Source organism: Grammomys surdaster, unplaced genomic scaffold (genome assembly GCF_004785775.1).
Source record: "Grammomys surdaster isolate TR1022 unplaced genomic scaffold, NIH_TR_1.0 136, whole genome shotgun sequence".
NCBI classification, from domain to species: Eukaryota; Metazoa; Chordata; class Mammalia; order Rodentia; family Muridae; genus Grammomys; species Grammomys surdaster.
Window position 1 is genome coordinate 12,404,420 of NW_021604594.1, and position 17,500 is coordinate 12,421,919.

The following is a 17,500-nucleotide window of genomic DNA, read 5'->3' on the forward strand; positions in this document are numbered from 1 at the left end:
AAAAGAAAGAAAGAAAGAAAGAAAGAAAGAAAGAAAGAAAGAAAGAAAGAAAGAAAGAAAGAAAGAAAGGAAGAAAGGAAGAAAGGAAGAAAGGAAGAAAGGAAGGAAGGAAGGAAGGAAGGAAGGAAGGAAGGAAGGAAGGAAGGAAGAAAGAAAGAAAGAAAGAAAGAAAGAAAGAAAGAAAGAAAGAAAGAAAGATTGGAAGGCTGAGAGTGTGGCTCAGTGGAACAGCACACACCTGCCATGCTGGAAGTCCTGGTAAACCAAAAAAGAAGAGAAGGGGGAGGAGGAGGGGAGGAGGAACAAGAGGAGGGGGAGGGGAGGAGCAGAGGCAGTGGTATCAGTATCAAAGATAGGGAAAGAAAAATGTTTTCTTGTTTTTTCTGAAGATATACAGATTTTAAAACATTGATATTTAAAATTTAAAACACAGATGCACTTGAGTTGGTAGTTGGAGAGGGAGTGAGGGTGGAGGGGGTAGGAGAGGGCAGGGGGTGAGGATAGGGGTCAGGGAGGTGAGGATGGTTGGGCGGAGGGGGGAGTCAGGTAGAGGGGTGCCACTGGAACTCTCTGTCCCTCTTCCCAATGTGGCCACATTGACGAAATCTTCTTTTTCTGCTTTTTATCATTAAGTTGGTTCTTTTAAATGGGCTTGTTAAGGCACAGGCTGTGACCTCTAAATCCAGCAACGATATGGTGACCACAGCAAGACTAAAGGATACATTTTAAGATGTCTTCTGCCCACAGCAAGTTGACCCCGGGGACAAGAAGAGGCAAGAGAGAACTTTCTGGCAGCTGCTGGAGTCCTTTTACTTCAGAGGGATTACTCTTCTGTTTCTAGTTCAGACCAGCTGCTTTTCACCTCTACTTGGTGATGCAGAAAGACAAGTTGGATTTTGTTTGGGATTTTTGGGAAAATCGGATTCTTGGAGTGTCCCTTGTGGAGACCATACTAAGGATGTGATTGAATTGTTGAGGCACCTGGAAATCTGGGCTGATGGTTCCCTCCCACACTGACCCTGCCCCATGCCTTCATCATGTAGCCTTATTAACTCTAATAAAACAGCCAACTCTGCTGGTACCCTATTCCCAGTGACCTCTGTCTAAAGGAGCTCTGACTTCTTTAAAATATCTCCTAAAACTCAGGGGTGAAGGAGGCTCTCAGAACATTTGGTAGTAATTACCTTTGGGAATTTTGAAACAATAGGAGGTTTTTAAACTTCATTCATTTCATTACTATTACTACTGACTACGCTGACATCATGTGACTTTTCAAACCTTCTATGAATGGAAGATGGTAGCTTTCAAAACAAAATTTTAAAAACCACTGCAGAGCCAGGTTTACAGTGGATTTAATGGATTTTAAATGAATTTCCATAAAATATTTTGAAGAGAGGGCAAACATGTTTGCAAATAAAAAGTGCATTAATTATTAATAAGCCTAAATGTCTCAATCAAATAAAACATTTATATGAATTATTAAATAAAATTAACAGTATGCATGAATAGTATTAAAAGAAAGACTATATAGTCAGCAAAGAGATAAATAAGAAAGTCTGGCCCTTCTAACAGCCAAAGAATGATTTTTTTCAGTAATAATTCATGCACTCACACATAGACAGACACACTCACACACACACACACATACACACACACATACATATATACACATACACACTCACACACATGCATACACATACACACTCACACATGTGCACATACACACACATACACACATATTTGTATGTATTAAAGTCATGTTGACCAACGTGATGTTTTTGATGGCAGAATGGAAGTCATTAAAAAAAAAAATCCAGCTGGGGCAGAATATGGAATGGTGGAGGAGAACATACCAAAGAAAACAAACATAATCAGACTTATCAAGAGTTAGAAGTTCTCACACTTTTCAAATTAATATTGTTTTTCCAGAAATGTTCCCTAAAGAAGTAGTTCTCAAACTATAGACCAGGGAAAGTCGAAGGTTCTCAGTATTCTCAGAAGATACATAAATCCTAAACTCTCTACGGTATCTCTAGACATAGCTTGGATCCCTTCCTTTCCTCTCACCGGGTACTGTGGAGCTTCTCAGGAGTTCTGATATGAAACAGCATCGCAGACGTTGCCACACTGACATCCAAGAGTGTGTGAGGTCATCGGGTGGGAGAAACAGGGAGCCCTTACTCTCACATGCTTACTAACCACGGCACAGGCACCTATGATTCATAAATGGCCCCCACATTCTCACTCCATTGCTGATCACTGCTATCACCTCAGTCTGGCAGACTTTGAAAGTAGCAAGTCTGTGTGGGAAGGAGAAATGACACAAGCAGATCAACGGGAAAACAGAGAACATTCTCAGGGCATAAGCTCTGGGCCAGCACACCAGCCACATGCACTCTGAAATGGGTGAAAAAGCATGACGGACAGGAGAAGCCCTCTTCGCAAAGGCAGTACTGCCTGGAGACCCACTGAGGACACTTTAAGAGGCCACAGGGTTGGGCCCACCTTTTCTACAGTTTCAGATTTCTTTAGTCTAGAGCAGGCATGGAAATTTTTATTTTTAAGCTCCCCTGATGATTCTCATGTGGACTCAGAAAGATACCAAGAATTCTTTTTCCTTTCCAAATAATATATGTTGATGAACTGCATCCCCTTGGGTTATATTTTATTTTCTCCATCCGTATCATTTGTGGTTCTGCCTTCTTTCATTTGCAAACCGAAAGGGAGGGAACACTAAAGTTTTTAACAGGTAACACACAAAAGTAATAGACGGGCAACTTTGACCTCCTCCAGGCAGTGCCCTGGAATGGAAGGAGAGGGATTTCTATTTCACAGTGAGGGTCCCAGGAGGCCAAAGACCTCTGTAGAAACTCACCTAAGCAATGCTGGGTTAAGTCAAGAATAAATCAGCATTTTGGGCCAGACCACTAGATCACATGAATGGCCTTGGAAGGTCTATCTGACATTTACTGGTTTGGGCTAGGCTGCTCTAAACACTGAAGTCAGGGAGGTCAGCTGGGGCACGACATCCGGAACTCAGAGGCCAGCCCTGTGAACCAGTTTCCTGCAGTTTTCCTGGATGTCAGACGTTCTCCGCCCAGGTGCCCCAGGCCTGCTGTGGAATCTGAACCCCAAGGAAGTAAGATCATCATATGACCAAGGGTTTTCTCCACATAATGAGCTTAACAAACCCTCTAGTCCTCACCACGAGTTCCTTCTGGAAGACTCAAGTTCTTAACATTTTTCCAGCTAGAACTGCTTTTGCCTGAGGGACCATTAAACTTCAGAGTCGATTTCTCCAGATGATGACTGACCCCAAACAGAAAACAAAAGCTAGTGTTTGGAAACACAGCACATGACCCCTCCATGAGACGCCTGAGAGGCCCAGTGGCCCCACAGGGGAGAAAAACCCGAAGTACAGAGATACGACCTCAGAGGAGGAAACCTGCCCTCTCCCTGGGACAAGACAGCCTCCAGTGCTATCATTTGGTTAACTGGTCCCAATGCTTGAGGAGAGGCTAAGAAACTGCCACACAACAATTCACAAGCAGCATCTTGTATAAAATGAGACCCTGGGCCGAGATCAATCACTTCAGCACACTTTCTCCAAGTGCTGTTTGTTTTGTCTTATTCAGAGCATCATGTGTTGATGTTCATGCTTGTCCGTCTTTACAATACTGTAAACCACAGAAAAAGCCGAAGTGCATTCTGCAACTCCACGTGATGGGAACAAAGTGAGTTTGTTGTATGTGTTACAGGCCCTTCTTAGGAGGGAGTTGATAGCTATTTAGAAGGGCTCACTGTCCTGGGGTTTAGCTGAATGGCTATGGAAGGCTACTGGGAGGTCCTCTCTCAGGAGACAGAGTAGGAGGGGTATCAACAACGCAGAGACAGATCAGAGTCAAGGAGCATTTCAAAATGTCTAGCATAACCCTAAAAGACCCAAGTAGAGCTGCACATTGTCAAAATGAGGATCTGCAGGAGCCTAGGCTAGCAGGGGTGACTGACTGCTGGTTGGTTGCAGTGCCCTGCCGACCGACATGCAGAGCAGCATCTGGGTTTGCCTAGCGCCTGCCAGTTGAGCCTTGATCTGTTCAGACCCCCTGAGAAACTTCTGTGAAACAGTGGTATCACAGAGTGGGGGAGGGGAAGGCTGGTAGGACTTCCAGCTATCAATAATGTAACATGATTCCTATAAACACTAAAGATTTTAAATAATCTGAGAGCTACCAGACGTCCAGAGAGAGAGAAACACCAACAGCCTCAATCTGTTTCCTTACCTAGGTTTGTGTTTTAAATGTGTGCCATTCAAATATGTCACAGAATAAATATCTATCTATCTATCTACCTATCTATCTATCTATCTATCTATCTATAAATAATATGGATGTTCTCAGTGTCATTCTGCCTACTTATGAACTGTATCCTCAGGAAATGTATTAAAAAAGAAATCACGTTGCCATCAGAAAAAAGATGAACCGCCACTCACCTCACCCCCCAACATGGACAAACAAATATGAAATAGAATTATGGCCGTGCCTTGGTACATGGAGAGGTCTGGGAGAACATAATCAGAAAAGCCAGAGATATTCTGGAGCATAATTCCTCCAGCCAAATCAAAGCCGTGACATGTACTGTTCCCCCCATCTCCCACCCGTCACTAAAGAATCAAAGACCCTTCTGACCTCGTAGAGCATGCGTCCGTCGCTTGCGGGGAAGTTCTCAGACATCCAGTAAGCAGCCAGCCTTTATCTGAACAGCACAGTGTACCTTCATCAGTGACAGGTCCCTATTCAAATCCAACAGATAGCCTCTGAGTCCCCAGGGAGGAAGCCGTGCTGAAGGCTCTCCAGGAAAGCTTGGCCAGTCCCAGGTAGCAGAAGACTTCCCCCTTTTTAATGTTCGTTAGCTCCTAAGAGCTTCACTCCTTTCCTTTCTGGACCTGAATTACTTTTGTCACTCCATGGAGACACTTGAGGACTGAGGAGTGAGACCTTTGTACCGGCATCAGGTCCAAGTCATTGGAGCAGGCTTCCGCTTGGTTTAAAGGAATCAGAGCTGTGAGTAGAGAGACCAGGGAAGCAGCCAACAGGATGTGTGTGGCTGGAGTTCCTGGCATGGAGTCTTGGCTTTCATGTTTATTTTTGGATGTATTTTTCTTGGGCCTTTGATGCAAATTTCTGGCCTGGGAAGTAACCCTACAGTAGAAAATCCAAAGTTGCCAAGAGTCAGCACAGGCTTCTGCCTCAGGACAAGCAGGGTCCTCAGCTTGCAGACTCTGGTGTTACCTAGGAAGAAGGTGCGGATTCTGGGACAACTGCCTCCTGGGCCAGTGACAACCCTCTGAAATGCTGGTCCCCAGCTAATCACTAATGCAAAAGTAAGACAACCTGACATGAACATGCTGAAAAGGGCCACAGAATCTGCCCGGATGACTCCTGACATCTGTGTCCTCAGACGCTGCGTCTTTGGTATCTGGCTTTCATTTTCTTGACAGTTACAGACAGACAGGAGCATTGAGTTGATTCAAGCAGGTGCAGATGTCTATTGAAAGCATTGTTACAGGATGTCAACAATTCTTATTCACAATGGCTTGTGAGAATATTAATAAAATCATTTTTGTCCCCCATGTATGTAAAGAAGGCAGTGAAGAAAGGTAGTTAAATAGCTTCTCATAACTGACAGTATATCTGGTAGAATCTTCTAGATAAAATACCACTCTAAAAATTGGGGACTAGAAAGACACAAATATCTTTCTTCAATAGCATTCATGGTTCTGGGAAGTATCTTTTTTTTTTTTTACAGATTGCTGTTTTAAAACAGAAACACATTCTTATTTATTTATTTATTTATTTATTGCTTGCTTTTCAAGACAGGTTTTCTCTGAACATCCCTGGCTGTCCTGGAACTCACTCTATAGACCAGGCTGGGCTTGAACTCAGAGATCCACCAGCCTCTGCCTCTCAAATGCTGGGATTAAAACATGCACCACCACACCCAGATCTACGGATTATTTTTATTATTTAATTGCATATCTTATAAGACACAAAATAGCATTTTGGCTATTCCCGAAGCCACGGGAATATTTGGGGGATAAACCCTGACAATCACTACATCCCATTTATTTCTGGCTGAAATAAAACATGGTAGAAAACCAACAACTCTACAGGAACCAATCACAGCCAAGTAGCCTCCTCATTAAGAAGGCTCAATTTATAATTTTAAAATACCACTTTTATTTTTAAATGCTGTAATTTCATTACCATCTTTAAATTTTCAAAAATGTATCCATCAATGTTTACTATTTGAAAATGTTCAAATATGACTCACAGTAAAAGAAAGAGGACTCCGGAGTGAAGTCTATGCAACGGAAAGGCTGGTAGAGATGGTAGACTGCTGGACCTAGGGGATCCCGCTAATATCTTTTCTGAATTTGACCAAGCCGGCCTCTCTCATCCATTTCTCTGAATACACTGGACTCATTGCTTTGCAAAGATCTCAAAACAAATCCGAAAGCACTCTCAAGTACATCAATGCTAACTATGAAAAGGAAAATGAGACAAACCTCCCCCCTCCCCATAACCACCAGTGTTCGTCTCAATCAACAGTTCCCAACCTGGAAGTCATGACCCCTTTGGGAGTCAAGTGACCTTTTCACAGGCCCCACATCTGATATTCATCTATCCTGAATATCAGATATTTACATTATGATTCATAACAGTAGCAACATTACAGTTATGAAGTAACAACAAAACAAATTTACGGCTGGCGTCACTCCAACATGAGGAACTGTACTAAAGGGTCATAGCATTAGGGAGGTTGAGAAATAATGTTCTACACCTTCAGGAATTCTCAGGCAGTAGGCACAAAGAGATTCATAGAACTGGATAATAAATCAATTTCATATTTATTTCAAGAGCTGCCATCCATCATAAATACCTATAATCTTGGATCAACTATTAATAGTTGGTTTAAATTCTCTGATCTCCACTTAACTGCTTTGCCATTTAACTTCCTGAACCGAGCCTAAAAATGCCACTGATGTCAAGAAGTTTAAATTATAAATTATAGTTGCCTCAGAAACTAAAAAACGGCTGCCCAAGACTTTGAAATTGATTTTCTCCTGGATGAAATTCAAATTTTTCGCTGTCTCCAGTCACTCCAATCCCCTGCCTCTCTTTTTCTTTTGAGCTAATGCTGCAAACTTAGGTGTTTCAGACCCTGGCTAATGTGTCAAAGAGTGTGAGAAGAGGGAGCGTTATTGTCCCTCTTGAAGGAAATGTTCTATAAGTCACTCAAGCTAAGAATTCATGAGTGATGTTCCAGTGGACCAACCCAGCATTCTCAAATCAAACCATGAACTGGAAACCAAAACGGCAGAAAAAAGGAGAAGAAATCAGATGGCTCACAACCATATCTTAATGAGACCCAATGCCCTCTTCTGGTGTGTTTGAAGACAGCTACAGTGTACCCAAATACATAAATAAATCTTAAAAAAAAAAAAAGGATAAACAAGAAGCTGCAAGCTGCTGCCTTAGATGTAGAGAAATGTTTCTGATCACATCATGACAATTTTTAAAATAATCTGGAGCTGCCTCTTTGATTAAGAACACAGAGACCACAGAAAGGCCAGAGTCCTTGCAATGGAATTAAACAGGATTCCAAAAACTTCCTGTGGGCTGGGTTCAGAGAGTGTCTAGCTGCAGAAGCCTGAGGAACCCACCTGGGAAACGAGAGGGAAACGAGAGGGAAACGAGAGGGACTTCCCTAGCTCTGTGCAGCAACTCAGACCTAGGAGTGAGAGAGCAGAGTGCTCTGTGCGGCTGATCACACAGCTACTCTCAGGCTGTGCCATCTGCTAATGACGAAGAATCTCGATTTTAACTCCTACAACCCCTCTGAGTAGAGTTAACAGCTAATTTAAGGACCCCCCAAGCTAAATATAAGGCTTCTTGCCATAAAATAGACCACCCCCGATGGCATTCCTCCAAAGTAAATGACCAGATGCGAGAGATGCACATGCAAATTTAGAGCCAGACTCAGGTTCTCACACTTCTAATGTCTGAAACATCTGACCTCACCTCATTTCTGAGCTCTGGACCTGGTTGGTGCCTTCTCCAAAGGTCACAGGTCAGCGACATTCCTGCCTCTGGAGGCTAGACTCCTTCACACATCATCCTGTCTTCAGACATGGCTCCTGGCAGGTCCACCTTGGGTCTCAGCGTACAGCTGGATTTTAATTTTTTGTAATGGAGCCACTTAGCAGTACAATGGATGGCTGAATTATAAACCATATTATCTGACATAATGAAGGAAAAAGTATTCTATTATCTGACAGTTAACATGGTTGCAGATAGTGCTATATATGCCACTGGGGTAGCCCAATACTCAGAGAATAGACCCAAAATTTAATGATAATGGTGTATCGAATTCTTAAATTACATTATTGACTTATTTGCTGTCTCCTCCAAATAGCAAAGTATCAGCCTATGCCCTGAAGACAGAATTCTGCCAGTCTTGTTCACCGATGCCTGACACACAGGAGCTGCTTAGCATTTGTTGAATAAATAAGCCTTAAAGTAAGCATCATTCAGGCTTTCCTGAGAAGCTACTTTAGACTTGTACAATTTCCTGGGATTATATGCATTGTGTATGCACATGGATGCCCCTTAATAAAGACGTGATTAACAGGCTGCTACATGAGAGGCTTATTGAATTTTCACTTCAAATGCTTCAAACACTGACTGAACACCTCACTCACACCCGGTGCCTAGATACATGAACAGGCAACTGGAAAGAAGCACCTGTGTTCTCTTGGTACACGTTTCCAGTCTGCGACCTATAAAAGAAGTCAGGATAAAAACATCCCCCACCTTGAAGCTCTGAAGAGCTCTCTGGATCTTGTCCCCACCACAGGCTAGAGAGATCAGAAGTCAGGCTCTCAAGTTACAGATAAGCTGTGGTCCACAGAGCTGGAGAAAAGGTTTGGGGCGGCCATGACAGACATCTGGATGGTCAGTTCCCTTTAGGGGTCTATGCTCATGAGTGGTATAGCTGGATTTTGAGGTAGAATTATTCCCAGTTTTCTGAGAAAACACCAAATTGATTTCCAAAGTGGTTGTACAAGTTTGCACTCCCACCAGCAATGGAATAATATTTCCCTTGCTCCACATCCTCACCAGCCTGTTCTGTCTCTTGAGTTTTTTGGTCTTAGCCATTCTGATAGGTGTAAGATGGAACCTCATAGTTGTTTTAACTTGCTTTTCCCTGATGACTAAGGACCTTGAACATTTCTCTAAGTGCTTCTTGGCTATTTGAGATTCCTCCATTGAGAATTCTCTGTTTAGTTCTGTACCCCATTTTTAAATTGGATTATTTGGGTTGTTGGTGTCCAACTTTGCAAAGACACTTGCTCAACTATGTTCATAGCAGCCTTATTCAGAATAGCCAGAAACTGAAAACAACCAAGATGTCCCTCAACTGAAGGGATAAAGAAAATGTGCTACATCTACACAATGGAATACTATTCAGATATTAAAAACCAAGACATCATGAATTTGCAGGCAATGGATGGAACTTAAGAATATCATCCTGAGTGAGGTAACTTAGTCCCCAAAGGACATATATGGTATATACTCACTTAAAAGTGGATATAGGTACCATGCTACATGCCACAGACACAAAGAAGCTAAACAAGAAGGAAGGCCCAAGCAAGGAAGCTTGAATCCCACTTAGAAGGGGGAATAAAATAGTCATAAGAGGCAGATGGAAGGAGGCAACTGGGAGGAAAGTGGATAGGGAAAGGAAAGGGGGTGCAGGATCAGATGTGGGGCAGAACAGGAGAGATGGCTAGATGGCCAAGAAAATTAATGGAAATCTTCAACTAACAGGGGTGAGGAGGTTCTAGGCATCACCAGGACCAGACCAAGACCTGGGATAAAGGAAGCGACCAAGAATCAATAGGGGTGACTTTATCTGTGACTCACTACATTGGAGATATGGAACCTGAAGAGGCCATTTCTTATAACCAGACAGGAACCCCAGCAGAGCAATAGAGACACTAACCCACCTACAAAACATTCAACCCAAAATGTATCCTGTCTACAAGTAATGCAGGCATGAGGGAGGGAGCAGAGACTGAGGGAATGGCCAACCAATAACTAGCCCAACTTGAAACCCATCTCCTGGGCAAGCACAAATCCCTAATACACTATTAACTATACTCCATTGATCAGGAACATGTTGATCTCTGAGAGGCTCCACCCAGCAGCTGACTCAGATGGATATAGACACCCACAGCCAAAAGTGGATGGAGCTTGAGGACTCTTATGGAAGAATAGGAGGAAAGATTGCAGGCCCCAAAGTGGGTAGGAACTCCACAGGAAGAACTAACCTGGACCCCTGGGGCTCTCAGAGACTGAACCATCAACCAAAGAACACACATGGGCTGGACCTAGGCCTCCCCCACTCATATGTAGCAGATGTGCGGCTTGTTCCTCATGTGGGTCCTGAACAACTGGAATGGGGACTGTCCCAAAAGCTGTTCCCTGTAAATGGGATATGTTCTTCTAGCTGGGCTGCCTTGTCTGGCCTCAGTGGGAGAGGAAGTACCTAGCCTCTCAGAGACTTGAAGTGCCAGGGTTGGGGGATACCCAGAGGGAACCCACCAGCTCAGAGGAGAAGGAAAGGGGTAGGGGGAAGGATTGTGGGAGGGGGTGACCAGAAGGAGGGCAGTGAGCAAGATGTAAAGTAAAAAAGCAAAAAAGCAAAAAAAAAATAATTATAATAAATTAAATTTTAAAAAATGGTCTCACTTTTCTCCAAGATGGCTCCAAAAGCAAAGAAAGAAGCTCCTGCACCTCCCAAAGCAGACGCCAAAGTGAAGGCCTTGAAAGCTAAGAAGGCAGTGCTGAAAGGTAACGTCACCCACCTTCCGGCGGCCCAAGACACTGCAGCTCCGGCGGCAGCCAAAATATCCTCAGAAAAGTGCACCCAGGAGAAACAAGCTTGACGACTATGCTACCATCAAATTCCCACTGACCACTGAGTCAGCCATGAAGAAGACAGAGGACAACGACACACTTGTGTTCATTGTGGATGTCAACAAGTACCAGATCAAACAGGCCGTGAAGAAACTCTATGACATTGATGTGGCCAACATCAATGCCCTGATAAGGCCTGATGGAGAGAAGAAGGCGTGTGTCCGATTGACTTCTGTTACGATGCTCTAGATGTTGCCAGCAAGACTGAGATCATCTAAACTGAGTCCAGATGGCTAATTCTAAATATACACTTTTTTTTTCATTATAAAAAAAATGATCTCTACAAGGGATATCCACAGGAATCAGCATTGAAGATTGTAGATATAAGCTACCCAAGAGACAGAGGCACCACCAACAGAAGACAGCCATTCTGGGTCCCCTGCTGCATCCATCAGAATTGTCTAACGACCAAATGACATGTTTGACTTGACTGAATTAAACTTTTAGCCCTAGCATCTCTTTCTAGAAAACCTGGGTAGAGGCGTCAGCAGAGACAACGTGAGTAAACAGACAAATCTCGGGTGAGAGAAAGCTGATCAAGCCTTTTTAAAAGAAGCCAACAAAAGGAGAGACGGAAACAAAGGGGAGAGACAGAGAGAGATGCAGAGGAAGCTAAGCAAGGCAAGTTTATTAGAACAATCGGGTATAATGCGCGTTTTGTTTTATTTTCTCCTGAGACTGGTTGGGGGGGGAGCACATCTATAAAACATATATTTGGAATAACTGGGGAACTATGAAATATACACTGGTTATGACATTAGGGTACTACAAGGTATCAATATTCACTCTGTAGGCATGAAATGGTATTATGGGTTGTAGCAGGGCACTTATTTCCTTGAGATACAAATTGAATACTCAAAGTGAAGTGACATGCTGTCTCATTAACGTTAACGAGGCGGCTCAGAAGAAAAGCAAGATGGAGCGAATGCGGCTGCGCAGTAACTGCCGGGCTACGTATCCAGAAGCAAGTGCTCACTGTGTTATTACTTTGGCTGAAAAACTGTCTTATAGCTTGTTTTAATGTTTGTAGGCAGCAACTTCTCAAGAACTTCCTTCAGATCACTGCAGGTTCCTGACTGAAAGAAATGTTTTTCTGCGTTTCCCCAAAGCTCCCCTATCGGGCTGATAAATGACTGGCCACAGACCGAGAGGCTACAGTGGCGCATGGTACCTTTAGGAATGGCTTCCTTTCTTAAGTTGGCTTCCCAAATTCTCATTATGAAAAGGACTTTTCAGTTTACCCTTTAAAATGAAAGACAACCCCCCAAAAGGCTTATTTGCCTCAAACCTGGCTCCTTCTGATTGACAGAATATCTTTGCCCACACACCTCACATAAACTGACTTTCACTTTTCCTTTCTAAAAAAAAAGGGGGGGGGTCCTTGTCTCTGAACTTTACAGAGCAGTTGGAGCTCTTTAATATTTTCTAAGAGAAACATTTCAAACAAGCAACCCCACAATTTATTCACGGCCGCCAAGAATAAAAGTAACAGGCCTCACCAGCAAGGCCTTCCAAAGCTTGCATGACTTTTACAGCAGATCACCATCGTTCATTCACCCGCAGGCTATCTCCCCCAATGTATCAGTCATTTGTTTGGCTCTGGAGGAAACTATTTGATTATACAAAATTCTTTTTTAGATCAAGTTTGAAATCTTAGCCACGCTGGAACAAGTGGCGAAGCCTGCCGACTCGATGGGTTAACTCCTGGACATACTGAGCCAGGGACAAAGACAAGGAGCCACCACGGGTTAAAATCCAAAGCTAAAGGAGCTGAAAAGGAAGGAGAGCATAAAAGATTCGAGGCCCGGCCGGGCCTTTATGAGTGCTCTATCTGCCATTGACTGAATGTAAGATGATGTATTCTCCCACTTCCTGTAAATGAGTGCTGCGCCCCAAGGGATGCTGGGAAGCATCGGTAAATGCAAACGCCAACAAGACCAGCGGCATCCATCTACTGCTGTGCCACCTATGTGTTTTGAAGTTGGCATGTAACCAGACATCTTTACGGCCCCCCATTTTCCATACCTTATTATAGAGCACATCAGTTTTTAAAAGCATTTAAATGAGCCAGATGTTAACCCCATTCATTCCACTTTCTCGGGGAATGTGTCAATAGTGATTTTTAAAATGCAAAAGAAAATGTCAAAGTATTTTGTTCCCTGGTTAAGAATACATCTGTGGAATAGGAAAGAGGAAATTCATAAAATACTCTATGGTCATTCAGGAAATAATTATAAGGTATGTCAAGCCACAGAAAATCGAGCAAGCACAAAATTAGCAACAACAACAACAAAATGGATGTCTTATGTCAAAATGGCTTCTTCACTCACTCATTTCAAAAACAAGTTTTGAAAATTAAATTCCATCCACCAGCTCAGAAAAGCACACATTAAGACTTGACTGTTATGCCATTATCCACAAGGCAGTTCTCTCTCTCTCTCTCTCTCTCTCTCTCACACACACACACACACACACACACACACACACACACACACACTGGAAACTGCATTAACTGACAGGAAGCCTAGGGGCTCACCTCCCATAGTGCCTTGAAATCTTCCTGTTCAATACGGAGGAGCTCGCTGCTCTCCCTGGTAACAATGGTTGCATGGCGAGGTGTGTTGTCCAGAATGGACTCTCCAAAGGCTGTCCCAATTCCCAGAGTACAGATGGTCACTGCATCCTGAGAGACACCCAAAAAAAAATCATTAGAAAAAATTTGTATGAAAATAAATACTCAATTTCATTGTGTGATTCAACGCATTTTGGCAAATACATACACTGGTGTAAATGATACCCAATCAAGGCTTACAACTTAACTTTCACCCCTAAAGTTTCTCTAGCCAGTAAAGTATCCCCCTATCCAGTTAAAGACTCTCTCATCAGAGGGAATCACTGCACTGATTTCCATCCTCAGAAAGATGCTTTGCCTGTTAGGGAAAGTTACACAGAAAGAGACAGAGAGTAGGTTCTAATCTGTGTTTGGCTTTTTTGGACCAATGTAATATCTCTGAGTCGTCCACGTTCCCACTAGGATCGGCAGGTGTTGTTCCTCTTGGAGGTAAGTAGTTTTGCATTCTGCGGCCATGTTACCATTTGTTCATCCATTCTCATACTGGGACCACTAGGATGTTTCTAGATACTCTGGATAATGCTAATAACAATAATCTTACCTTGTTCTAAAACTACTAGTTGCTTTAAGAAGAAGAAAAAAGTTTACTGAAAAGAAATTAGGTCTTTTTAGTGAGAAGGAATGGTCACAATATTTAGGAAATTGAAACAGGGCTACTACTGTATCTAGAAAACCAAGAGGCCAAGCAGTGAGTTCCCAGAGGCCTCGGTTCAGGCATTAAAGAAACCATAGAGCCAGATTCTACGTCTTTCTGACTAGAGAAGTCAAGTGTTTTGTATCATGCTGCCTCCTGCAGCCGCAACACAGGAAAAACATGCTGGAGAAAGTGCTGGGAACCTGCTTATAAACTGTGATCAAGAAAGTTACTAAAGAAGTAGTAAAAACCAATTCCTCTCCGTGCAACATTGGCTAGAATGTTTATATTTAGTTCTAACTACTTTCAAACAAAGCAAATAGCCACTCCAAATCACCTGCAGGCTAATTCTGCAGGCATTGTAAACTAAGGAGCTACACAAGGGTGAGCCCCCAGTTAGAAGGCACCGTTTTCCTTTCATGCATCTAATACCCAATCATTGGCAAATGTTATTAAGATCCAGTTAGTGACTCTGCAATCACATTACCAAGACGAATGAGCACAAGAATCCAGCTCCTTGAACCATGGCAAATTGCTTCTGCAAAGATATTACCCTCTAAAATTATGTTCAGGAAAATAAAAATCAATAATATTTCAGAAAAGGGGGTGGAAGAGATCCGAGGGAAATCTAAGAACAGCCGTGGATAAATTCTCCAGAGGGACATCCGCAAACAAATTCATTCGAAAAGCATACCCGGAACTGAAGTTATCAGTGCTCAGGAACTTGGTGACTAACTTTCAAATTCTGGTAGAAACATGAGATGGGTAGTAACAAACCCCTGGCTTCCACAAGTTCCCTAAAGCAGAGGGCTCCCCGAAGGATCTCACTAGAATTCTGTACTTTTCTGTTAGTCTATTGGTACTGCTAACTTCAAAACCAATTCTTCTGCCTAATACATACTTTCCAGTAGTTGAGACTTTGTTCTGTTTTGTTTTCAGGACAGAGTTTCTCTGTGTAGCCCTGCCTGCCCTGGAACTCCCTCTGCAGACCAGGCTGGTCTCTAACTCAGAGATTCACCTGTCTCCGACTCCCAAGGGCTGGGATTAAAGGCATGTACCACCACTGTTAAGACTTTGTAATACTTACGTGCTTGAACCAGTCAAATTTAAAGACAAGAAGTCACACACGACAATACCCAGCAGTATAGCACTTGCCTAGCGTGCACGAGGACCTGGATTCGACCCAGCACCTCATCCAAACTAACACATGTTCTCATCTTGAAATTCGGTCTAGGAAAGTTCTCCTCATTGTCAGGAGCTTCAAACGACAGTTTCACGAGGTTCAGAATGTTTTTTAAGGACGAATGTTTTTAGGGATTGGAATGGATATGGGAGGTATTGGTTAGGCACTGAGGTGACTGAGCACAGAGGAATTCGGAGAGATCAGAAACTAGTCATAGTTCCTGAAGGCTAACCAGACATCAGAATTTGGGGTTCCTATGGGCTTAAGAGAAAATTATCAAATAAATCTGAACTTTCTCCCAAGCGTTGGGATTTGCATGTTACTCAGCACACAGGTTGAAGGGCAAGATAAAGGCAGATGATTCTAGAAGAGGCAGTTTTCTTATATCCATACTACTCTCTCTCTAGATCTCCACAGGCAAGAATTCAAAGCCTGAACCCCTGTAACATCTCTGTCTGTTGCTGACATGCGACATGCCACTTATACAGGGGCTACAGGTATGTTCATTTGCCACGCTTATCTCACAGGGACTCTTGAGAACAGTGTCTACCTATTCTGTTTGCCTGTAGATTGCTCACCAAGGTCAACTGAGGGTAAAAAAGTGTTTTCAGTGCCATAGAGAATGAAGAAAGCAGTCAGACCTGCCTGGGAACACAGAACAGCAGTGGGCAAATGCCCTGGTCTCTATTAGCTGTGAGGACCTTTCAAAGGAAAACTAAAGATTCAGAAATGTAAAGGACTTCGTGACGTGCAAGTGAGTTTACCTGGCCCTGCTGGAGCCCTGCCAGGCTACTCACCCACTTTCCACAGCACCGTAGCTCTCTACACGGATCCATACACACACGCAAGGTGAGCCTGGAGCGTCATCACCTGGCCCAAGAATGATGGACAGGCGCCATTAAGGTACATCCTTGTACAAAGAGGCAGGACAGTGGAAGATGCCAGCCGCTTCCTTGCCCTTCTCTGGAGAGAGCCTAGCATCTCACAGAGGAAACTTACTGATCAGTACATGTTTAAAAGAATATTTTAAGTGTTTTTTGTATATGGGTTACTGCCTCCATTTGTATCTGCATAAGTGTGCAATGCCCTTGGAGGCCAGAAGGTGGCGTAGGATCCCCTGGGACTAGACATCTGCACAGATGTGAGTGGAATACTGTACCATGACTCACCACGGTTTTGATCGTGATGTACCTTTTGCCTGTCAAAACTGATATCATGTTATTTGAACAAAGCATGACTAGAAACAAACACTTAGCCACTCCTGGATGTCCCTATTGATAGCGGATGAGAGAAACACCTGGAATCAGAATGGTTTCAAGAGTTCCCACTTTTAAAGATGGTGGAATATTTCCATAACATATATTACATATACATATATCTTATATGTGTGTATATACTAAAATCAGGAGATATTTTGTGGGAGGAACCTCCCTCTAAACACAAAGTCACCTCTACACCAAATTTCCTTATGCACATTCTGAAAATAACTTCATGCAATATTCCAAACAAACTTGAACACACACTGAGCTGTATTTTGTATGTACATGTGTGTGCACATGTGCATGGGGGTGCACCGGTGCACATGTGAAGGCCAGAGACTGGGTCTTTTGAGACAGGGCCTCTCACTGAGTTCAGAACTCACTAACTGGCTAGGCTGGCTGGAGGGCTGAACTCAGTCCTGGTGCTTCTCTGGCAGATATTTTATGGACCACTCCATTCCCTGAACTGTGTCTGAACTACCCGTCACATAGGATCAGATATAGAACGTTCCATTCCTAGCACTCACAGTTTCAGAATTTGAAACATAGGACTTTGAGGTTAGGAATGCTATTACAATGACCCTCACTATCATCATTGTTATCGCTGCCTCAGAGGCTAGACAGATTCAGACTCTGAGATACTCAGAATCTTGTCTAAAACAGGCATAGGGAGAACTGAGACTAGACACTACTCAGTCTCTTTACCTAGCTACAGATTGCCATTTCCTGCTGATTCTTACAAAAGCGTGG

At 43.1% G+C, this 17,500-nt stretch overlaps 1 protein-coding gene across 1 annotated transcript in view; it reads right to left on the reverse strand.

Annotated features, from left to right (window-relative positions):
- The window catches only part of Rapgef4 (Rap guanine nucleotide exchange factor 4), a 285,390-nt gene that overhangs the window by 197,268 nt on the left and 70,622 nt on the right, over positions 1-17,500 (reverse strand). Inside the window, exon 4 of the mRNA XM_028762856.1 lies at positions 13,579-13,725. Coding sequence (XP_028618689.1) covers positions 13,579-13,725 — 147 coding nt within the window. The remainder of the gene's footprint in view (positions 1-13,578; positions 13,726-17,500) is intronic.